Genomic DNA, 25,948 nt, shown 5'->3' with positions numbered 1-25,948 from the left:
TCCGTCACTGATTTCATGTATTATCCCGTACCGTGCAGAGTACGAAAACATACACTAGTTACAAATAAAAGTAGGCTGGAAAATCTTTTTGCGATAGTCACAACACAATCTTCACATTACATGTCTATAAAACTCAAAGCATCCTTTATTGTAAGTAGTAATATTTTTCAACTATCATAAGAAAATATATAATAAAGTGCCACATACAACTTTTATAATGCAAAGAACATGTTTAATTATGACTTGAAGGCATACTTGACGACACCAGGAAAATGGATGTTGATGAAGTAGTCATCCCAATCAATAACTTTTGGGTCAAAGTTAAACAAATTCATTTCTTCCGAGTCCATACCTTGTCTTGCCGCTGCTAACAGTTTTACTGTGTTCATATTATCAAATCTGTTTGGAAAATAAACTAAGCTATTGTGAGTTGATGAATAATTAATATATACACATAAATATATTAAATAATTAACTTTTCTATAATATACTAAATAAACTCTTAAATTAGTTTTCCAAATTTTTTGAGTGGCCATTTTAATTCTTGATCTTTCTTTGTTAGTAATAACTCATCTAATTTTACAAACTGTGAGACAAATCAATTCATTTCTGTATGTTTCGGAAATTTTAATTGGAGTGAAAGCTACATATAATATCTCTCTTTGTAAGTTTAGGAACAATTTATTTGTAACTAACTAATTATTAAACAAAGATTAGAGATTAAAATAACCACTCCAAAAAAAATTTGTAAACCAAGTTAAAGTCTTATGCCATAAGACTGCGCTTAATTTGGTTTTAAGTACAGAAAAAAGACACAAAAAAACAAAGATACAAGAATTAGTATTAATTTTTGTATTTTATTTTATAGTAAATTTAATATAAAAAAACTATCAATAATAAAAAAATATAAAAAATAAATGATATTTTTTGTTAAAATATTTATATTTTTTATTAAAAAAATATAAAATAAAAACATATTAATTCAATATCTAACATATAATATATATGTTTACTGTTTAGTGCCTCATATATTTATAAACAAATGCAACCTATACTATACGTAAAATCTTAATTTGGGAACTACTACTTTAGAGTTAACTTACATGCCATTGAAAAATACATAAGACTTGTAAAGATCAGCCATTCGTATAACAGCATGGATCTTTCTGAAATAGTCGGTATATACTTCTTGGGAATTCTTGTAGAAAGCTTTATTCACCAGATTAAGTACCTAACATAAATTTAAACTCTATTGTAAACATCTTGTCATCTAAAACCACCAAAATCAGTTTATTTAGAAGTAATATCTTAAATTGCAATTGTAATAAAATTTTTGGAACTTTTGCAATATCGATGTCAATACAATGGTAATTAGAACCGCAATTTAATTAAAACTTTATTGTCAGGAGTAGTAACCATTATAATAAAGAAGAGCTTATCTAATTTGTACTCTAAAAATATATATTAAGATTATAAAGTCACCAAAAATATATTAAAATTATAAATTAAAAATATTTGTATTAAAAATATAAAATATTTAAATTTTTAATACATCTATTTTGTATTTATAAGAAAAATTAATAATTTTTATTAATAATAATCTTGTAAAGTATTTTTTATGTTAGTTAAATTAAAAAAAAAAATATATCACGAAATTTTAACATGGATTTGAAGTAACTAACCTGCAGAGGCAGCAAGTAACGAATAAACATGTATGTGCGAAAGGTTGCCATGTTATTCAACATTATAAGTTTTCTAACTTTGACAGGCTTTCCATTTCTATTTATCCAAGGTTTTGCAGTGAAATATCTGAACATGTAGTTGCAGAGATTGTGGTATCTCATAGGATTGCTAACAGAGGAACCCACATGATATATGGTGATATTATCACTGGGCTGATTTGCATGCGCCACCATCGCCGCCAGCATTGCATTTACCACCATGTCACCTGGTATCTGCATCAAATCCATTGTTATTTTTTTGACTATTCTAAGTGTACACCAAAATCAGTTATTAAAATTAGTTATTAGTCTAAAATATATGTTAGACTATAAATACACATTGAAAATCAATTAAATTGCATATGTATTTATACACAAATACATTGATAGCTGATTTTAGTGATTAATTTTGGTGTACGAATAGTATTTTTGTTATTTATTTTGATGTCTACATCAAACTCAATGTTAATATTATTTTTTTTAAATAAATTATCTGATTATGCTACGTATACACTAAAATTAACCATCAGTATAAAATATAAAAAAAATTTGGTAGCCACAAATTTTTCGCCATAATTAACCAAAACTTTCCAAAATTTACCTCATTTATATAACTTAATAATATTTTGATTTTTTATCTCACTTTCCTATCAATCCACTTATCATACTTTTATTAGCCACACCTATTAATGATATTAATTATAATATTATATTTCTAATTATTAAACATTCTTATAATTACTATTTAATATTTTTTATAATTTAAATTTTTTATTTAAGAATACAATAAATACTACTAATAATAAAGAACTGTAATAATAATATTCATTAAATGACTTTAATTGTAATTGATTTTTAATTCTTTTATTTTATTTATTATCGTCATTTCAGGAATTAGCAAATGTAAAGGTCTTGTTTAATAGTTTTTGTTTATCAATGTTAAAAGAATCATGAAGGTCGTATAGTTTTTCCAGAGGCCAAAAATCACGATTCTAGTTCAATTATAAGCGCAATTGGGATAGACTAAGAAAATTTACAAAAAGTCGTCTTTATCATTGCAAATAATATGACATTTGAATTCGATCTTAATATGATATCTATATTGGAAAGAATTGAAGAATAATTTGAACAATAGACGGACTCACCCGATGAAATTGTTGCCAATCAACCGATTTTCGAGAATATGAAAAATCACACTAACTTTGATGAGGTATGGTAATAAACTGATTTATTTATTTTGTATTTTTATGTGTATTTATAATTATACTATACTAATTAAGTTCATATACATAACATTCATAAGCGCATAACATCCATAATTACATCCAACTAATATTTAAAAATTAAATTCATATTTATTAGATATTACATCCATACAAATATCATTTTTTAGTTATTGCATAAATAACTATCAAGTTAACACAGAATGTTTTTAAATTTTATCATAATTGAATTTAAAAAAATATCAAATTTTTAAATTAATTTATTCAATTGATAAATTTACTTATAACATCTATAAATTTATACACATAACATCTATAATTTCATATTAATATATCTATAATTTTGTACTCATAATATTCATATATAATTTTATATATATGATGTTTATAATTAATAAATTTTTATAATTAATATTAGGGATAAGTACTTTTTTCATCCTCAAGGTCTGGGGTCAAAATCAAAATCGTCATCGACCTTTTTTTTTTATTAAAATCATCCTCAACGTTATAAAACGTTATAAAATCGTCCTTTTCTATTTTTTTGGACCAAATTACCCTTAACTATTAATAAAAATTAAAAATAATATTAAAAAAAATAAAACCCCACCCCACCCACTTCCATCACCATTTCTTCGTCTCTGCCCTCTCCCCCCCCCCAATTTCCCTTCCTCCTACACCCACCCCCAAACCATCACTCCATCACCCCCTCACCCCTGCCGCCGCGTGTCCAGCCCCCCGCCGCCCCGCGTCCAGCCCCCCGCCGCCGCCGCGTCAAGACTGCCGCCGCCCCGCGTCCAGCCCGCCGCCGCCCTGTGTCCAACCCGCCGCCGCCTCTGCTTTTCTGCTTTTGCTTTCTGCTTTCTGCTTCTTCTTTTTCTTCTTCTTCTGTGAACTGGATTTTTGATGAAATTTGTTGTTGCTAAAATTTGAATTTCTGGATTTTTGATGAAATTTGTTGTTGTTGATGAAATCTGTTGATGATGATGATGATGACCATGAAGAGAGGAGGGGCATGAGGAAGGGGGTTGGAGGTTATGGTGAGGGAGTGGGGTGAGGGGGTGGGGGGTTACGATGAGGGGGTAAGGGGTGGGGAGGGTTACGGTGGGTGAGGGGGTAAGGGGTGGGGGGGGTTATGGTGGGTGGGGGTGAGGGGTGAGGGGTGGGGAGGGTTACGGTGGGTGAGGGGGTGGGGGGGTGGTTACGGTGAGGGAGTGGGGAGTGGGGGGTGGGAGGGGGGTGTTACGGTGAGGGAGTGGGGTGAAGGGGTTGTTGCTGTTTGGTGGTGGTGGTGGTGGTGGTGGTGAGGAAGGTGAAGAGGAGAATGATGATGATGAGGGTATTTTGGTCCAAAAATTCGGAAAAGGATGATTTTAAAGCGTTTTTGAACGTTGAGGATGATTTTAATAAAAAAAAAGGTCGGGGACGATTTTGATTTCGACCCCAGACCTTGGGGACGAAAAAAATACTTATCCGTTAATATTACCTAGATTATTTTTTTATCAATAATAGGCTTACCATTGTAATTATTTTTTTTAGTAAGTACATAAATAGTACATAGTATATAAGGTGTAATAACTCAACAAATATTTTCTAAGGGAATTTTTTCATTCTCTTCAACAATAAGAAGAACTTATTTTTCTCCCTCTTTTAATCCCTTCTGGTTCATCAAATCATCAACATCACAACTTGAATAGCTTAGAACATGAGATTTTCTTCATGGTGCGGTGAGCGTGGAGAACAACCAAGCTGTGAATAAAAAAAAATTGTGAATTAAGATCCAATCCAATTTTACCATTTTCTTTCTATCCCTAATTTTTTTTTCGACATTTTCTTTCCCCCATTCTTACCTCTTCCTTCAAACTCATCCAATAGAGTTTGATAAGAGGCTATTTCGCAAGATTTTTTCTTGGTAAACATAGCTGTTCTGATCAACGAGTTGGAAGGAAGAAGATCTGAATCCTTATTACTCTGTGATTCATTGATTTCTCAAAATGGCGAACATGGTAAACAGATCCTCCCATTGTAGAGGTCGTGGAGCTACATTGGCATGCGCTCATTGTAACAAGCAAGGCCACACAGAATATGTATGCTATAAGAAGCATGGATACTCCTCCCATTTTTATCAACGGCAGCAACATAACATCACCATCAATCACATGATCACTGAGGGGAATGATGATATACTCAGTGACAAATAATTTCAGCTCAATTGTCTCAAAGAGAACACTAGAATATCAAGATCTGGGTTCACTCCAGAGCAAAGATTTGTCTTATTAGGGTTGATCAAAGATAAAAGTGTGCAGCAACAACCTCATAATGCAAACCAAATTTTGACTAATTCCATTCAGAACTTCCACTCCAAGTAAAACCATTGCATTACATTTTAATGCAAAAATTATGAGTATTCTCACTCAAAAGTCTGCATTATAGGTCATTGACTCCGGTGCAACAGATCATGTGACTTTTGACTTAAAAGATTTTGCAAGCTTTCAAAATATTGCTCCAATCAATGTGATATTGCCAAATGGGACCAAAACTGTTAGCACCATCATTGGCACAATCACATCCTCTAAAAATTTTTTCTCAAAAATGTTTTATACATTCCTTCTTTTGATTTTAAACTGATCTCTGTGTCAAAGTTAACCTCAAACTTATATTGTCAACTGTTAATCAATGATAAGTGTTGTGAGATATAAGATCGATCCACATCAAAGATGATTGGCATTGTTGAGTGTATAGAAGGGTTATATACAATGAGTAGAGAATCAGAATTCTCTCACTTTCCCCCTCTTCCAATAAAGCAAGCTTCATTGGCGGCAACTACGACTACTACTCATCCCACGACACCTTCACACAGTGAGCACAACAACATTTGGCATCTTAGATTAGGACACATACCCATGCATAAATTGATTTTTTTGAAGAAGTATTATCCTTTTATAGATTGTATTGCTTCAAAATTTCCTTGTGATTCATGTCATTTTGCAAAACAAAAGAAAATTTTCTTTTAATCTTAGTACAACTGAAATAAAAGATTGTTTTGACTTAGTTCATATGGATATTTGGGGTCCTATTTCTGTCCCTTCTAATGAAGGACATAGGTATTTTTTTTGACTGTGGTGGATGGCAAGAGCAGATTCACTTGAATTTTTTTTATGAAAACCAAATCTGAAGCATCACAATTGGTTATTAATTTTGTCAGAGTACAATTTGAAAAACAAGTTAAGTGTATAAGGACTGACAATGGGACAGAGTTCACTCTAAAATCCTTTTTTGCATCAACTGAAATTTTACACCACACTTCTTGTGTAGAAACACTAGAGCAAAACGGGATTATAAAGAGAAAACACCAGCACATTTTAGGTATTGCTAGAGTACGGCTATTTCAATTAGAAATTTCACATTGTTTTTGGCAATACGCAGTTGCTCACGCCATTCACCTAATTAATAGGCTGCCCAGCACAAACCTGGATAATGCTAGTCCTTACAAGCTTTTGTATGGTAACTTACTTGACCTTTTATATTTAAGAGTAGTTGATTCTCTTGCATATGCCTCCACATCAACAAATTCAAGAACAAAATTAGACCCAAGAGCCAGAAAAACAGCTTTTCTTGGTTTTAAATTAGGAACAAAGGTTTTCGACTTATTGATTTAAAATCAAAGAAAATTTTCATATTCAGAAATGTAACTTTTTATGAAACTCATTTTCTATTTTTAAATTCCACTAGCACTGACATTTCTATGGTACCCACCCGTACTCCACAATGCATTGATCTTTTTCAATATGATACACCATCCACACATCATTTGCAATCACCCACACATACCACACTCACAAATTCAAATGAACATTTTTTAAGCTCAATGCACTCACCAATTTTCTCACACACCATTGCACCCATTACCACACCACACACTAATAATGCACCTGCATCACAACACTCTGACATCACACATGACTGCATTACTAGAAAATCTGAAAGAGTTAAGAAACCGCCTGCTTATTTGAAGGACTATCATTGTATGATAACCCACACAGCTCTTTCTAGCAACTTTGCCAACTCTAACTCTTTATATCTTATCTCACAACACTTGTCATATGATAAACTAACCCCAAAATATAAGTCATTTTCTCTAGCCATCACCTCAAATCCAGAACCTAACACTTATGAGGAAGCAGCTGCACATAAATGTTGGAGAAAGGCAATACAAAATGAATTGACAGCTCTAGATCATAACAGAAGACTGAACTCCCAAAAAACAAGAAGGCTGTAGGTTGCAAATGGGTTTTTCGGGTAAAATTCAATCCCGATGGCACTATAGAGAGGCACAAAGCGAGGCTAGTTGCAAAAGGATTCAGTCAAGTGCAAGGAGTAGATTATGGTGATACTTTTAGTCCAGTTGTCAACATGACTACCCTACGAGTAATGTTAGCATTAGCAGCGGCAAAGAAATGGCATTTGAAACAGCTAGACGTCAACACTGCCTTCCTTCATGGAGATTTAGACAAGGAAGTTTATATGAAGATACCAGCCGGTTTGGGTTTGTCACAACCAGATTTGGTTTGTAAATTGTAAAAGTCTCTATATGGGCTTAAGCAAGAAAGCAGGCAATGGAACATTAAGCTCACTCAGACTCTTGTGGATGCTGGTTATAAGTAGTTTTTTTATGATCATTCACTCTTCATCAAGAAATAATCTGAAAACTTTACTGCCATTCTAGTATATGTTGATGACTTGGTTTTAACCGGGAATGACATTGGTGAAATCAATTCCATCAAGCAAAATTTGGATGACAAATTCAAAATAAAGGATCTTGGTGATCTTAAATACTTCTTAGGAATGGAAGTAGCATGCTCTAACTCTAGAATTCACATTTATCAGCGGAAGTACACCATGGACCTTCTCAAGGATTTTGGTTATCTAGATTGCAAGCCCCTCTCTACCCCCATTTGATTATAGTCAGAAACTCTCAAAGGAATCAGGTACCATTTTACTAGACAACACCGTTTACAGACAGCTCATCGGCCGACTCCTTTACCTCACAAACACTAGACCCAATATCTCTTATGCTGTGGGACGTTTGAGCCAATTTTTGGACTGTGCAACCACTTCTCACATACAGGCTGCTTTTCGCGTACTCCGATATTTAAAAGGCCGACCTGCAACTGGTCTCTTCTTCTCTTCTACTTCAAATCTACATCTTACTGGATTTGCCGACGCTGACTGGGCTACCTGTGCCGATACTCGTCGCTCCGTTTCCGGTTATTGCTTCATGCTTGGAACTCTCTCATTAGCTGGAAGAGTAAGAAGCAAACACAGTTGCCAAGTCCTCTGCAGAAGTTGAATATAGGTCTCTTGTTGTTGCCATCTGTGAAGCTAGTTGGTTATCTTTCTTAATGGATTTTATTGGTTTGCCACTTCAAAAGTCTATCACTCTATTCTGTGACAACCAGTCAGCCATTCACATTGCCAATAATCCCATCTTTCATGAAAGAACCAAACACATTGAAGTGGACTGCCACATTGTTCGTGAAAAGTATTTGTCTGGTCTCATTCATCTTATGCCAGTTCGTTTCAAAGATCAACTTGCTAATTTTCTTACCAAAGCTCTGCCACCAGGTCCCTTTCTTGCTAATGTTTTTAAGCTAGGGTTGTTAGATTTACACAATTCTAACTTGCAGGAGGGTACCTAGATTATTTTTTTAATCAATAATAGGCTTACCATTGTAATTATTTTTTTTAATAAGAGTACATAAAGAGTACATAGTATATAAGGTGTAATAACTCAACAAATATTTTCTAAGAAAATTTTTTCATTCTCTTCAACAATGAGAAGAACTTATTTTTCTCCCTCTCCTCTCTTAATTTCTTCTGGTTCATCAAATCATCAACATCACAGTTTGAACAGTTTAGAACATGAGATTTTTTTCAATTAATATTACTAAATTTTAAACTATGTATCTTATTGTATTTTTTAAATGATCTTATATATGAACTAATAAATCATAATTTTAATTATTTTAATATTTTTATTTATTAATTTTAATATGACGAATTAATAATTATTTTTAAAAATTTATTTTTTAATTTTGGGAGGGGAGAGGTTACTTCCTACAAACTACTGGGTTTAGCTCGTTGCCTTTCATTCCTTACCTATAGCATAAGAAAAAGGGCGCGTTGTTTATATTTTATTTTTTATTTTTTAATAGTCTATATGTAAAATATGAATTGTATATTAGAAGTTGTTAAAATTTTTTAATTTAATCTTCATAATTTTTGCAAAAAAATTACATTTTAATGGATAATAATGTGATTGAGAGATGTTAGGGATTTGATTTAGGAGAAATTAAAATTAATTTTAGAAAGAACATTAATGACTCCAAATAGGTGGGTGATAAAGAGGGTGAATGATAAAAAAGTGTATGTCATTTGTTTATCAAGAAAATAGGAATTTTATATAATATTTTTATATTGTAATTATTCTTTGGCTATCTAGCATCACCAATAAATATATATTAAAATATAAATACATATTAAAAATAAATTAAATTATACATATGTTTATACATAAATATATTGGTGACTAATTCTAATTTTAATGTATGAATAGCTTTTTTTTGTTTTTGTGTTTACATCAAACTCAATGTTAATATTATTGTTTCTCTTTTAATAAATTATCATGAGATATCAAGTAACCATGAATATTTTGGATGCTAATAATTCAACTATAAAATATTTAAGTTAACTTGATACCAATCATAAAGAGCGAGGGAGATAGCTCGATAAAATTAATCAACAAACTATGTATTTTGAATAATTTTGTATTAAGGCTAGACAACACCTACAATATTCTATAATAATATGAGTACAGTTTTTCTAATTGCAAACTCTATACGACATAATCGAACCAAATATTTTTAGTTAGATATTCAATTGATTTGAGACAAAATCTAGAAGAAGACTCTGCAAGTCTGCATGTAATTCACATCCCTGACACTGATCAAATTGTTGAGGCACTAACTAAATCTACTGTTCATCACTAGATGATCTCGGGTGTTCGACGGGTCGGATAATAATAAAGGGATGAGAGAGTGAGACCTTGAAGTGGCTTGGAGCGGGTTTCTGGTCTAGAGCTAGAGGCTAGCGAAACCGATGGTAGAATGGACGAGAGAGGGTGGCCACCTGCAAAGACATTCCGACGATCAAGTCAGTGTCCATACGAAATGATAGCCAAATTAGGTAAGGTAATGTGTACCTCGGGAGGAGTGCTGACCTCTCCCCTTATATACTGTGCTGGGTGGGCCGATGAATGACCTAGCCCACTGGCCAAGATGCTTGTGAGCTGTCCCTGTCCACGTGGGAGGAGCAGGTCATTTCGGACTTCGGGTTGGAGCCTCGGGTGTTGCCTCGAGGAGACCGAACCGACCGATTTTCTAGGCGTGGTGCGCTGGGTCGTGCAGGTGGTAAAGTCGGGTGCCAACCGGGTCAGGTGTTAGGAACCGACCCATTGGATTTTCTTTGTGAGGGATAATTTGAGCTTGGGTCAGGGGTGGTGCCCCGACCCGGCGACTAGTTGGGCTGGACTTGTAATAGTCCGTAACACCTACCATTGCCAACTTGCAAATCCTAGTTATTCAATTAGCTCGGTTTCTAGTCTTTTTCATTTTCTTTCTCTCTATTTCTTCTTTTACTTCTTTTAAAGTAATCACTTCAGATTTTTATTATTTTTTCAAATTAGTTTATATATTTTAAAATTAAAATCATTAATATTCAAGTTAAATATTTTATGTTAAAAAATAATATATTTTTTTTTCACAAATACTATCTTAGATGTGCTTTTAAAATTACATATATAACTCTAAATAAGTTATATTATTTTGAATAGAAAATTTCTTTTAACAAATTGTGAAATAATGGTTAATATAAGTTAATTAAAGGATATCATTAAAAGAGATATGGAATTATCAATGTTCTGAAAACCGATACGAATCGGCTGGTCGAACCGGGAATCGTTAGTAAACACAGTTTGGACAATAAACAAAACCGTCCAATTTAAAAACCGAAGTTAGACCGTCAAACCGGCTGAGAACCGGTCGATCGAACCGAACCGTGACCTGACCGGTTTTTTAATTTTGCCAAAAAAGTGAAAAACGCGTTTTGCTTGGCCCCCAAATGGAACCCTAAGACTCTTTCACCCAGACACCCACACTGCACACACCCACTCTCGAGCCTCCCCTCCCTCCATTCTCACCTCTCGCTCTCACGGTCTCACCACGTTCAGTCTCCCCCGCGAGCTTCCGACGCAACCTCCGTCCAGCCACCGCCATTTGCAAGGTCTGTGGAAGTCACTCACCTGCACAGACCCGTGGTGCCAGCTTTCTGTTCGCACAACAAGCTTTCCTTTCAGCCGTCAAAATCGCAGCCACCGTCAGCGCCAATTGCCGTCGCGAGTGTTTTCCTGCCGGCGCCAACTCTGTTCGACCCTTCCACCCCAGCCACTGTTCCTGTCACCGCCAGCTCTGCATTCTTCTTTGTCTTCCACTAATTTGTATAAACCTAATTTGTTGTAATAATAATTGTTGAAGTATGATTAATTGTTAGTTCTAACTTCTAAACCTTGCTGTTATTTCTTGAAGTATGATTAATTGTTGGTTCTACATCATTTCATTCAGCAACACCATTCGTATACGGGTCAACACCCATTTGAAGTATTATTAAATGATTTTTTGAGATTCTGCTGGAATATTTATTTTTTTTTTTTGGATTCGGTTAGTGCTACTCAGATTGAAATTTAAATCTTAATTAGCTCTGCTCCTGTGGTGTATTATACTGTTTTCTTATTTTGGATTGAATCATTGAATAATTAGTTGATTTATTTCAGTTAATCTTTGTTAAAATTACGTTAATTTAGTTCATTGCTTAACCTTGTTAACCTTGCTTTAGTTCTCAAGTTACTTGCTGCTTCAATTTAAAGGGATTGTGAATTTTGGTTTAAGCTGTTATTGAAGTTTCCTTCGTTTGGCTGTTCTTCAGTTTCCCATTGAAACTTAGCCTTTGATTCTTTAAGCATACACGTTCAAGTTATTGTTCTCAACAATGCTGATTCTTAGATATTTCTTTCTTTGTTGCTTTGTTTTAAATATTCCTATAGATGTTGTGTTGTTGCTGTGTTTTAAATGTTCCTTTGATTTTTTGTTGTGTTGTTGCTGTGTTGTCTTTCTTTTTACTTGAATGTTTGTATTGATTAGCTGTTTGAGGACCTGCACACCGACTTACATTCTTGCAATAAAGCTTTCCATGTTAAAACTTTTTGGCATACAAAATGAATGTAGTTTGATAATTTCTAATGGATATAACTTAGTGTGGGATGAGCTAGAGATTACTCTGAAGGTGTTGGGAAGGAAAGGAGGTTATTGAGCAATTGGAGAGTTGACAATGCTAGCTTTTTTTTTGCTATTAATCATTGTGTTGAACTTGTTAAAATTAGTTTGAAAATTCTGTTAATTTACCTTGTTAAAATTATGTTCGAAAATTTTGTTAATCTTAGTTAAATATAGTTGATTTTTGTTAATCTTGGTGTGTTTATTTATATTTTATTTATTATTTTATTATAAAACGGTTATTTCGGTTGAATCACGGTTGAACTGGTTGGACCAATAAACCAGTAAACTAATCACTAGAACAGTTCGATGACCGGTTCGATTTTCAGAACCTTAAAAATTATATAAAAGAAAATAATTACAAATAAGTATAGGAAAGAAATAATTTTTAATTAGATTATTAACCCTTTTTTTTAATTTGTAAAAAATTATTAGTTGTATACTCTCATTTTTCAGACGGATTGGAATTTACAACTTTAAGGTTTAAAATTTTAAATTAAAATAAAAAATAATAAAAAATTGATATTAGTAAAAAAAATTGACTCTAATTCTTAGTCAAACTATTTTATTTACGAGATAACTTTATATCGTTGAAGGTATAAAACGTTTTACGTTCAAATTAAATACATCAATGTTAGAAAAGTCTAAAGAGTTATAAATTATAATATAAAATTTTTTTATCTACTTAATTTTGAGTCTTGGAGAATAGGATTAATTCAAATTTAGACATTTATTAGCTACTCTAATGCTCTAGACTTCATTTTCTAATTAAGAAGAAAGGCTTTGTTTAGTGACTCACCACATCGGATACTCCATGAATATCTCCAGGAAAGCATGTTAATGTTCCTTTACCATACGCAACAGCAACACTGTCTATGGTTCTGCATGTAATAAAAATGTCTCAAGAGCCAAGATAATGAATAATGCATAAAATAGACATAAGATTTAAGGTAATATAAATTTTGAGTTACCGGAAAGTGAAAGAAGAAACTTATTATATAATTTAAGACTACATTTTTTTTGTAGTAGTTTTTGAGATTCATGACTTTTACTATTTTCATCGTCTCAAATTCAAAATTCACTATACTGATTCCTAAGATTCAGTTTCAGACACTATATTCGTCCCTAGATTCTTTTCAACATTGAATCAATGAACGGATTGTTGAGCTAGCTCTAACTTGGCTACTCTAAACATATGATTATCTAGCGTCTTTTCGTTTTAGTTCTTAAATAAGGCAAAAACAATATCATTTTGGAAAATGAAGTGAGATATAATGATTTGCATCTCATATAAACTCTTATTCTTTTTCTTTTTTTTGTCTTGTTTAAATGCCAAAATGAAACGACACTATTTAACCATATATCCAGCGTGGCAAGTCAAAGTTAATTCAGCACTTAATTCACTAATTAGTACTAGAAAGAGTCCATGAACCAATATGGTGTCGAGAACTTAATCTCGAGAACTAGTATAAATAATTTTGAATTTTAGAAACTAAAATAGTAAAAGTTATGAATATAATGAGCCACCTCGAGGATCTAGTCATAATTTAAACTTTATTTCGAATGATAGGAGTGTTTTAAGCCTGTTGCTGTTATTGCATTATTGCTGAGTCAGCTAAAAGAGATTAGGAAGTTAGTTTTTCTGTTTAAGAGAAGTTAGTTAGAAGTTAGCAATTCAGTTAGCAGCTAGTAATTCAGTTCAGTAGTTAGTTACAAGTTAACACTTCCATACCCTTCTAGAAGGACTTCCCTTTGTAAGTATAAAACGACTCACTCACTCACTGTACACTCACTTTACCAATTACACATTTGAAATAGATTCAGGTCACGTTCTTTTTTCTCTCTCTCTGTTCTTCAAACTCAGCTTCACTACTCACTCTCCCTCTCAGATCTGAATCTTTCTATCACACACCACAAGTTCCTGATACCTTTCATGGTATCAGAGCTTTTGGTACTACAGCTTCCATAAAATTCATGAAAATCAAGCCTGCTCAGCAGCAAGATTCAATCACCATGGCGCAAGGGTTCACAGCAACTCCGATCTCGATGAAATTGGATGAGGACAACTTCCTACAGTAGAAAGATCAGGCAGAGTCAACGATTGAAGGTAATGACATGCTGAATCACATCACAGAAGAAGGAATACCTCAGCAGTTTCTAGTGTCTGAGAATGGTGGAACTGGCACAGCAAATCCTGAGTTTCAGAAGTGAAAAAGGCAAGATGCACTCCTCAAGTCATGGCTATTAGCTTCAATGAGCAAACCGTTTACAACAAGGTTGGTTGGATGTGTATACACATGGCAGGTTTGGTAGAGGCTCGAAGATCACTTCTCTTCTCAAATCAAAGCCAAGGTAATGCAGTTAAAGAATAAGCTGAATACTATTCAAATTGGTGTCTATATCACTGAATATGTCTTGGTAATAAAAGGAACAATAGATGCACTAGCTTCTGTAGGTGAATCTGTGAAGGAGAGTGACCATGTAAATGCAATACTAAATGGACTAACTGAAGAATACTCATCACTGATAATCTCAGTGTTAACAACATCAAGATCTCAAAGTATACCTGTAGGCGAATTAGAAGCATTACTTCTTTCACATGAAAGCATGTTAGCAAGGTTTAGAAGGTCAGAAACACTTGTGCAAGCTAATTTAGCTCAGCACTATCAATATGGACAAAGTCAGCAAATGAGAGGAGGCTTCAGGGGTGGCTTCCGAGGCAGAGGCAGTAGGTTCAGAGGAGGCAGAAATTCATACACTGATGGAAGAATGATGCAAGAATTATACAGTGGTGGAAGAGGTATGCAAGAATAGTACAATGAAAGAAATGAATATAGAAGAGGACAGCACGAAAGAGGTAAAGCAAATGGTGGTGGTGCAAGGAATTTCATCAATACAAGACCACAGTATGAAAAGCCACAATGTCAAGTGTGTGATGAAATAGGACACACAACAAAGACATGTTGATACAGGTATAGTGAGGATCAGTATGAAGAGGATTACAGCAACCAGATCAGCCAACCTGCAGCTAATTTCAGTAAAGTACTAGCTGCACCTGCCACCATCCAGGATCCAAATTGGTATCCGGACTTAGGCGCCACGCATCGCGTGACACATGATGAACAAAATTTGGTTGAGAAAGAAGAATATGTAGGAGATGAACAAATTGTCATTGGAGATGGATCAGGTTTGCAAATCAATTCAGTTGGTAATTCGTGTTTTAAATCTGATTTGAGCTCTAAGCTATTTAAGTTGAGGAAAATTCTGTTTGTGCCTGAAATTACGAAAAACTTAATGAGTGTCCACCAATTCTTTGAATTTCATGCTAATAAATGTTGTGTTAAATCACAGGAAACCAAAGAAATTGTGCTTCAAGGGAAGGTCGATAAAGGCCTCTATAAATTTGTCAATTTTGCTGCACACACACCACCAGAAGCTCATGTGACCATTCTAAATAACAAGAACAGTCTCCTAATATGGCATGCCAGATTAGGACACCCTAGCCGAATTGTTTTGTCAAAAGCTCTGAGCAACTGTTGTAATTTTTTTTTCAGCCAGTAATAAAATAGATTGTCTAGCTTGTTGCATTGGGAAGTCCCATCAGTTGCCCTTTTCAACCTCACAAACAATGTGTACACAACCCTTACAACTTGTATATACAGATATCGGGGGTCCAGCCCCTATGTCTGACAATAATGGAAATTGGTACTTTGTGAATTTCATTGATGCATTCTCAAAGTCCACTTGGCTTTATCTCATTAAGTCTAGAGCTCAACTAAAATCAGTTTTTAATCACTTTTAACGAATGGTTGAATTGCAATTAAACACAAAACTAAAGGTGATACAAAGTGATAATGCTGCTGAGTATATGAGTTTGTCTAAAATCTTACAGGAAAGGGGAATCATACACAGGTTCTCATGCCCTCATGTGCACGAACAAAACGGCTCAGCTAAAAGGAAACACAAACATGTGGTTGAAATGGGGCTAACCTTACTAGCAGCAGCCTCAATGCCTACAAAATTCTGGGGTGAAGCCTTTGCTACAGCAGCAAAACTAATCAACTTACTACCTACACCTGTGTTGGAAGGGCAGTCACCAATAGAAAATTTTCTTGGAAAGAAACCAACCTATGAGAATCTCAGGGTATTTGGGTGCCTATGCTTTTCCCATCAAAGGCCTTACAACAAGCACAAGCTCAATTTCAGATTCTCTCTGTGCACCTTCATTGGATATGATTCAGTCCGGAAAGGCTACAAATGCCTCACTCAACAAGGAAAAATCATCACAACTCCGAATGTAGTATTTTTTTGAAGAAAGATTCCCTTTTCAAGAAGCAAAAGAAGTAGCCAGCAACAGACAAGACTCAGAGACCTCAACTCCAACTCCAAGTTTTCCAAAAATTTCAAAGCTCAGTGAAGTCACCAGGACAGCTTCAATTCAAGATAGTTCAGATTCAGCTCAACAGATTTCAGAAGTAGCAACAACAAACTCTCCTAGAAATGCAATCCAACAAATTTCAGTAACTGGAAGCTCAGTCCAAATAGCACAACAACAACCTAACCTTAGAGCAACTACACCTCAACAGGGCCGGCAGCAACATCAGCAACTCCCATCCCAATTCCAATAAATGACATAGAAATTATGTTGCCAATTTCAGACCTGGAACCTAATCAAACAGTGTCAAGGAACTCACATCCGATGGTCACCAGAAGCAAAGCAGGAGTGTTCAAATCAAAGGCCTTTCAAGCAAGTGTAGAACCAAAGAGTGTACAACAAGCTCTCAGCATACCCGAATGGAAAGCAGCAATGGACACAGAATATGAAGCGCTAATGAAGAACAAAACCTGGGAATTGGTCACTCTCCACCCCAATAGAGAAGCAATTGGAAGCAGGTGGGTATTTAGGATCAAGTACAATGCAGATGTGTCCCTACAAAAAGCCAGGCTAGTAGCACAAGGGTTTGCACAAAAGCCTGGTTTTGACTTCACTGAGACATACAGTCCAGTGGTAAAACCAACCTCTATCAGGCTACTTCTGTCAATGGCCTTGGCAAAGTCTTGGGTGATAAGGCAGCTAGATGTGAACAACGCATTTCTGCATAGAGAATTGGTAGATGAAGTATATATGAAACAGCCCAAAGGGTATGAAACTAGTGATTCATCCTTAGTATGCAAACTGAACAAGGCTCTCTATGGGTTAAAACAAGCCCTAAGAGAGTGATATCACAACCTGGCAACTGGACTAGGTGAAATTGGCTTTCAAGCAACAAAGTCTGATATCTCAATTTTCTTGAGAAATGTTGATGGCATAAAGACCTATATACTAGTGTACGTGGATGATATAATCATCACAGGTGAATCAGAGAAGCTGGTAAAAGAAACAATTGAGCAACTGAATACAAAATTTGCTCGCAAAGACATGGGGAGTCTTCATTACTTCCTTAACATTTAGGTTGAAAGATCTAAAGCTGGTGGTTTGCTCTTATCACAGTAGAAGTACATTGGTGAAATTCTAAAGAAAGCTGGCATGAGTGGTTGCACAAGCTACCACACCCCATTGCCTTCAACTGTAATATTTTTAGCTTTTGGTGGGCCACAATTTGCAAATCCTCAGCTATATAGGTCCGTAATTGGAAGCCTTCAGTAACTATGTAAAAGTCCAGACCACCCGCTAGCACAATATTGTCTGCTTTTGCACACAAGGCCTCACGGTTTTGCCTTTGACGATAGGGATGATAGCCGAAACCCCCCACACTCACTCGTCAAAACGCGTCATGCTAGGGAGAGGTATCCACACCTTTATAAGGCATGCTTCGTTCCCCTCTCCAACTGATATGGGACCTTACAATCCACCCCCCCCCTAAGAGAGCCCAGCGCCCTCGCTGGCACATCGATCCGGACTCTGGCTCTGATACCATTTGTAAAAGCCCAGACCACCCGCTAGCACGATATTGTCCGCTTTTGCACACAAGGCCTCACGGTTTTGCCTTTGACGATAGGGATGATAGCCGAAACCCCCCACACTCACTCGTCAAAACGCGTCATGCTAGGGAGAGGTATCCACACCCTTATAAGGCATGCTTCGTTCCCCTCTCCAACCGATATGGGACCTTACAAACTAGGCCAGAAATCTCTTACAGTGTCAACAAAATGGCACAATTTGTTCAAGCTCCTTTGGATGTTCACTGGAGAATGGTAAAGAGGATCCTGAGATATCTCAGTGGCACAAGACACTATGGACTGCACCTGAAGCGAGAAAACTCTATGCAAATCACTACATATAGTGATTCAGATTGGGCTGGAGATCCAGATGACAGGAAGTCTACAAGCGGGTACTGCGTGTTCCTTGGTAGAAATTTGATTTCGTGGGCATCAAAGAAACAAACTGCAGTTGCGAGGTCCAGTACATAAGCAGAATATAGAAGATTGGCTGACCTGGTGGCAGAGTTACTATGGATAAAGAATTTTATAGTTGAATTACAGTGTCCCTTAAGAGAAGCACCACTAATGTACTGTGACAATCTGAGTGCAGTACTATTAACAGCCAATCCAATCCTTCACTCAAAGTCCAAATACTTTGAAATAAACCTTCACTTTGTAAGAGGTTATGTAAACAACAAAAATGTCAGAATCAGCCATATTCCAGGAATCATTCAGGTAGCTGATGTTCTGAAAAAAATAGTACCTTCAAAAAAATTCTTGCAGTTCAGGTCCAGGCTGAATATTGTTAAAATGGAGAGTGGTGATCAACAAGCTAGTCAAGAAACCAGAATTAGCAGCAACACCTAAAGGGAGTGCAAATGTTTACTCTCATGTGTATTGTTCTTGTAGAAGAATTTTGAAAAAAAAGAAAGTGGAGATTATGATAGGAGTGTCTTAAGCCTATTGTTGTTATCGCATTACTGCTGAGTCAGCTAAAAGTGATTAGAAAATTTTTCTGTTTAAGAGAAGTTAGTTAGAAGTTAGCAATTCAATTAGTAGCTAGTAATTCAGTTCAGTAGTTAGTTACAAGTTAACACTTCCATACCCTTCTAGAAGGACTTCCCTTTGTAAGTATAAAATGACTCACTCACTCACTCATTGTACACTCACTTTACCAATTACACATTTGAAATGGATTCAGGTCACGTTCTTCTTCCTCTCTCTATTCTTAAAACTCTGCTTCACTACTCACTCTCCCTCTCAGATATGAATCTTTCTATCACACACCACAAGTTCCTGATACCTTTCATCGAAAAAGATATTTCGTTTCATAATAAATTCCACTTAATTCTAATGCAAAATATAATAAGGGTAAATTAAATTTTTTGTTTTTAGATTTTGCTAAAAAATTTTAAAATATTCTTAAATTTTATTTTATTTTAATTTTATCTAAAAATTTTTTTATTTATATCAATTACACTTTTGTCAATTAATTCTTCAAAAAATTTAGGATCAATTTAACAATAATTTCATAAGAATAATTTTCAACTTTAACACAAATAAACTAGACATAGTTATCATAAATTATTATTAAATTAATTCTAAGATGACAGTAATATATTTGATACATTAAATTTTTTTAAAATAAAATTAAAATAAAATAAATTTTAAAAATATTTTAAAAATTTTTGATAAATTTTAAAGACAATAATTATACTTTATTCACGTAATAAAATTCTTAAGTTTGTGCAATGTGATATGTTGTACCTTACACCTTCTATCCAACCAGAAAAAGGTTCTCTATAAGTGCTGGTGATTATCGTAGGACGTATAATAATAATAGGCATGTTTCTTTTTGAAGTTTCTAAAAGCATTTCGCCCATTGCTTTTGTAAAGACGTATGTATTTGGCCATCCATACAAAGTTGCTCTGTAATTAATTAAATATAATTCTCAGTGAAAAGAATAGAGCTACTAATAACAATAAGAAACGAAGTTAAGACTATTTTTTATCGCATACTTTTAATGGCTAGAGTTTAAATTTTATGTAACAAAAAGATGCTTTAAATGAATATTATGAATATGTGCACACACCTTTTGATGCCCAAGTCCTTCATGGCAAGTTTAATTTCATGTTGGGTGGCTCCTTTCTGCTGAAGCTGATTCAATTGTTGTTGCACCAATTTCATTTCCATTTCAATGTCCAATCCAGGCACTCCATTCAGTGACACACCCATGTGCTGTGGATCTTCTAATATCACTCCTTCTTTCTCACCACATACATAAGCTAACAAACAAGCAATAATAATAATAATAATAATAATAATAATAATAATAATAATAATAATAATAATAATAATAATAATAATAATAATAATAATTGTGACTCATAATATTTTATTGAGATTCCCTAAGTTATACAAGTTCATAAATAGCAATGTTCATATTTTTATTTGGCTATAAAAACTATACTCCTTTTTTTATATCAAATTATAGCTTTTGTTGAAAATTGTAATTTTATGTTACTCCTCTTTCTCTTTCTCTTTTTTATTTACTCTCTATTACTTTATTGCACTAATACTACGTACTTAATCATATACTATTTTTAATTTTTCCGTTTATTTTGATATTATTATTCAATTAATATAAAATAATTTATTTATTTTTTGTGTTAGAAAAGTATATATTTCATTAATATTAATAAAAAAATGAGTACACAAAACTTTATATGTCTGAATGAGAAAGGAAAGAGCAAAAAAAAAAAAAAATTCTAACATAAACAAATCTTTAAAACATTATCTAAAATTGTCACGAAATTATATTTTCTAAAAGTTTAAATGGATAGAAAGAGGTATATAAATGTTTATATTTCAATAGAGTTCTTTGAATAGAAATTTCTTTTTAATTTGTTTAAATTTTTTGTATATACTTTCTTTTTCTTCGTTTTATTTTGTCATATGTTGAAATTTGTTCTTTTTCTATTGAGTTTAAATAAAAATTGAAATTTAGAGTTTTAAATCATAAAAATTCTAATATTATGTCATAAATTTTTTTTTTTAAATTTAAACATAGGTATATTTCTACGTATTTCTCTATAAAGATAAAAAAAATCACAATAAATTGCAGTTTTGGTAGATTTAGATCAATTAGTTACATTAAAAACTTGGTTTATTAAAAAATAAAAATGAATACTAGCCTAACTTGTTTTTATCACCTCTAATTCTCGCATAATATATAGTAGTATATATGGGCATATGGCAATATTTAATTTATCTTTTGTACATTCTAACCTGTTGAGACGTGGACAAGCATAATATCTTTTGTACATTCTAAAATATCATCATTATAACATGCATATGTACATTCTAACCTGTTGAGATGTGGACAAGCATCTTGAGTTTATTACATTGATGGGCGAAGCTCAAGATATTCTGAACTCCTAATGTATTTATACCCATTGCCACATCATATCTGTATTTATTAACACAATGAAAAAAACTTACTAACTATATAAAAAATCCTGTGAGAGAGTCAATTTTTTTCAAAAAAATATATATATATATTTGATAACAAAAAATAACTAATCAAAATCAGACAAAACTTATTTTATTTAGTATTTATTAATTTTTATAATAATTAATAAATATTAAATAAAATAAATTCTATTTTTTTTTTGTCTCTTTAACATTACTATTTATTGTACGTGTACCTTTCATCAAATTTAGTTGTTGCAGCTATATTAACAATAACATCAGTTTGACTGTAAATCTCATCCCTTAAAATGGAGTCTTTCAAATCCAAGTTCTCTTGAGAAATGTCACCAGCCACCACACTCAACTTTTCTGATACAAAGGAATCGAAGTTTGCTCCGAGGGTTTTCTTCAGAACCTTGAACAAGTCCTTTCCTATTATCTACATATTTTAAAGGATAAAATATATTTTTTATTCTTAAATTTTTTTTAAAAATTTTATTTTACTTTAATTTTATTTTTAAAATTTTTAATTTGTATCAAATATATTTTTGACAGTTAAATTTTTAAAAAATTTAAGACCAATTCAGCAACAATATATGATAACTATGTCTGATTTATTTATGTTAAAAGTTCTTCTTACGAAATTGTTGCTGAATTATTGATTTTAAATTTTTTGAAAATTTAACCGCCAGAAATATATTTGATACAAATCGAAAATTTTTGAAATAAAATTGAAATAAAATAAAACTTAGAAATATTTTTAAAATTTTTCATAGACTTCAAAGAATAAAAAATATACTTATATAATTAACCATAGAATCTAAAAGTTTATTAGTGAAAATATATACATATTATTAGGTGAGACTTTTATGGAGTTTGGAAACCATGGTGTTCGAAATACTATGTGACGAATATGCTTCTGTATATGAATACAAATTTAACAATTTGTTTTCTTTTGTCTTGATGAAGTTTAATCAATACTTTTTCTTTATGTATATTTATTTGGAGGCGTATGATGCTTATGCTTATGAATACAAGTTTAACAATTATGGTGTTTATGGTTACACTTTTTATTATTGTAAGGAAAAGTACGAGGAGCCAATGGAGTATTTGTACAATGTGTACAATGGAGGTTTATGGAGTATTAGAGATATAACCATTAGTGTTATCTTTTCTCATCAGTTGAAGCTTTTGAGATGGCTGGTATCATGACATGGTATTAGAGCGCTAGATCCATAGTATAGGGGATGGTTATTATCTATAGTACTCTGATGGTTATTCTAGATAGTATAGGAGATGTTCATTTTGTAACTCAATAGCCCATTGTACACATTATACAAATAGTCCATTATCTCCCTCGCAGGATCCGACACCAAAGTTTAAAAATAGTACTTTATTTTAAATATATAATTATTAAATTTCATTTATTTATTTTTCATCAAAATTTTCTTTGATTTTCCCTTAATCATTTTCATAACATGTATGTGTTAATATTTCTTCAAAAGAATTCAACTATAATATTTAATTGAGGATAAAGTTTATGGTTAATAACATCAATATTAATGTGGAAATAAAATTTGGAGTTCGATTGTTCAAATAAATTTTCTTGCGTTTAATTCCCTTAGTGTCACAACTTTGTATAGGAGACTAATTAGGTTATTCCTTCTTGCGTGTGTGTATATATATATATTATTGCACTAAAATATAAGCAACAAATGGACTTATGAATATTAGCTATTATATATCACCCATTATAAATATGAATAACTTTTTATAATTATAAATTCAGTTTGATTATTATAAAAAAAAATGCAAGAAAGTGCGTGAATAGTGATGAGAATGTATTTTGTTAATAATAACTTATGGGACTTAATTATATATAATTAAGATGCACACAGCGTCCTCAATTTATTTACCTCATGATGCAAACGATGCTCGGTAGATTTAGTATCCGTGGTTCTCAAAAGAAGATATAATTTTTTCACATTTGGTTGGACTCTAAGTATCTTCTCCACAAAGACTGCGAAAAAAAAAATCAAACACATACACATACATGAAATAATGTACTATAAAATGAACTACTATATTTTTTAATTTCCTATCCACTACATACACTATAATGAACTACTATAAAATTATATATAAGCAAGAAACAATATACTTTTTGCAAGGAAGCCAGTAGCACCCGTGAGTAAGATGGACTTGTCCTCAAGGAACTGCACTATGCTTCCTAACTCCATTATATATTATTTTTAGATAACTTATAAGAGGCAGAAATAATGAGGTGTGAGATGCGATAAGAGAAACGAGATCGAGCGAATATATATATAGAGAGAGAGAGAGAGAAACGTATGTGATGAGATGTGGTGACGCAGAAATAAAATGCATTCAAAGCACCCATTGGTCCTAACTATGCATCCGTAACAACTAACAAACGTCATTCATTACAATTCTTCTGCTAATTCATAATTGGCTTTTCATGGAGTGTGATTTTCGGGGTTTTTTTAATTTAAATTCTGGGTTTTAGTTTAATTTAAATTATGAAAAATTTGTATTTTAACAAACGTAATTATGAATTTAAAATAGAATAAGTAACAATTATTTCAAAATTTATTAAAAATCATTATTTGATTCGTTTGTATTAAATTTTATATATTAATATTTCAAATTTAATAAATATGATATAAAGAAAATAGGTTATTGTAAAGAAAAATGGTATAAACCATTTGAGTAGTTAATTAGTTTTTTTTTTAAGTTCTTGTATGAAATTGTAGCGATTCAAAATTGTCACATTTTAAAAAAAAAACCTACATAAATTTGCGGCGGTTTTAAAACCGCCACAATTTTTTTTAAAATCTATTGATCAAACTAGTTGCGGTTGTGAATCTCCACTCCCTACTAGGTGACGTTTGTGAAACCGCTAGAATTCTGTTTTGCGGTGGTTAAAAACCCCTACTAATTCCTAAAAAAATCGTCGCTATTCGACGTATCTCTTGTAATGATATTAGCTAAAATAAAAAATTTGATATTTCTTAAAAGTGTGAGATAATTTTTATTTTTTGAGCTAGATTTTAAAATAAGTTAGGCCCACTTAATTTTTTATAATTAGCATATAAAAATTATACATTACCAAATATAAAATATAGTTTTCAGAGATAACATAAGAGTTAAAACATGAAAGTTTTTAAAGTTAGAATAATAGATAATTCTAACAAAGTATATATAAAGAGACCAACTAAATCTATACAATAAATAGTTTAAACAATAATTAAAACATTACATCAATGGAATCATCATTCAATTAGTGAAATGAAGTATATGACAAACGTTTTGACTACGTTATTCTAAAAAATTCTAGTTTGACAGTCTATACCATGTAAGTTATAGTTTATATTAATTTTTTTAAATATTAAAAGTTCTAATAATGATTTCTTAAATATCAATAATGAATTAAAAGATGATTTTTAATTAATTTTAAAAAATCGTTAACCACTCTATTTTAAATTTATAAATTTATAAAAATATATATTTTGTAAAATTTAAACTAAAAACAAAAAAAAAATTTCTAATCTTATTATTTTTTGTATTTTATTTGAACTCGAATAAAAATATTTTTTATTAGTATTTTTGTTAATATCAATAAATTGTTAAAAATAATACAAACTGTATTGTGTAGCTTATTTGTTCATATCATTATTTTTTAATTTTCTGATCAATTTCATTGATATTATGACAGTAACTGTAAAATTAAAATAGAGAGTATACGTTTTTAATTTTATTCATATTATCTGTGAAGTTGAGATATGATATACAACAATATAATTCTTTCTACAAAAATATGGTATATTTTTCTCTCTCAATATGTTTTTTTTCCTTCTCTTTTTTTATATTCTATTATTTGATAGAATTTTTGTGCTTTTTATTCATTTTTTATATTTTTTTAAAAAATTCTGTATTTTTTTTCAATTTTTTTTATTTCCGTTATTAAGGAGACAATGTGGTAATAAGTTACTATTATTAGGTTAGGTACGTAGTACGTTGGGATAACGCGTTATATACAAAGTGTAGTTACGATTGCACACAAATATCACCATGTATGTATCCTACTATTGCAGACATGGCAGCTCGATAGTTGGCCCCTGACTACAGCTATCCGAGTCATATAGCACTCCAAATTAAAGGACTAACTAAGCTAGTAGCTAATGAGAATCCGTCTATTAGCATATG

At 32.4% G+C, this 25,948-nt stretch overlaps 1 protein-coding gene across 2 annotated transcripts; it reads right to left on the bottom strand.

The window, feature by feature from the left end:
- Positions 1-140: 140 nt before the first annotated feature.
- Positions 141-24,019, bottom strand: LOC107632583 (fatty acyl-CoA reductase 3-like). Of its 2 annotated transcripts, none has more exons than XM_088509163.1 (10): positions 23,883-24,019; positions 23,638-23,741; positions 21,958-22,160; positions 21,619-21,719; positions 20,343-20,535; positions 20,017-20,178; positions 13,127-13,208; positions 1,683-1,955; positions 1,104-1,231; positions 141-399 (listed from the first exon to the last, which is right to left on the bottom strand). In XM_088509163.1, the coding sequence occupies exons 1-10, from the start codon at positions 23,959-23,961 to the stop codon at positions 237-239; spliced, it is 1,488 nt and encodes a 495-aa protein (XP_088365289.1). In that variant the 5' UTR covers positions 23,962-24,019; the 3' UTR covers positions 141-236. The 2 variants fall into 2 exon arrangements, with proteins under 2 accessions (XP_088365289.1, XP_088365290.1); XM_088509164.1 differs by having other exon boundaries at positions 21,958-22,136; positions 23,883-24,010.
- Positions 24,020-25,948: the final 1,929 nt, after the last annotated feature.

This window comes from Arachis ipaensis, chromosome B3, assembly GCF_059453495.1.
Source record: "Arachis ipaensis isolate K30076 ecotype BB chromosome B3, ASM5945349v1, whole genome shotgun sequence".
Lineage (NCBI taxonomy): Eukaryota > Viridiplantae > Streptophyta > Magnoliopsida > Fabales > Fabaceae > Arachis > Arachis ipaensis.
Note: the sequence above shows the minus strand (reverse complement) of the source record. Positions and strands in the feature narration are given on the sequence as shown.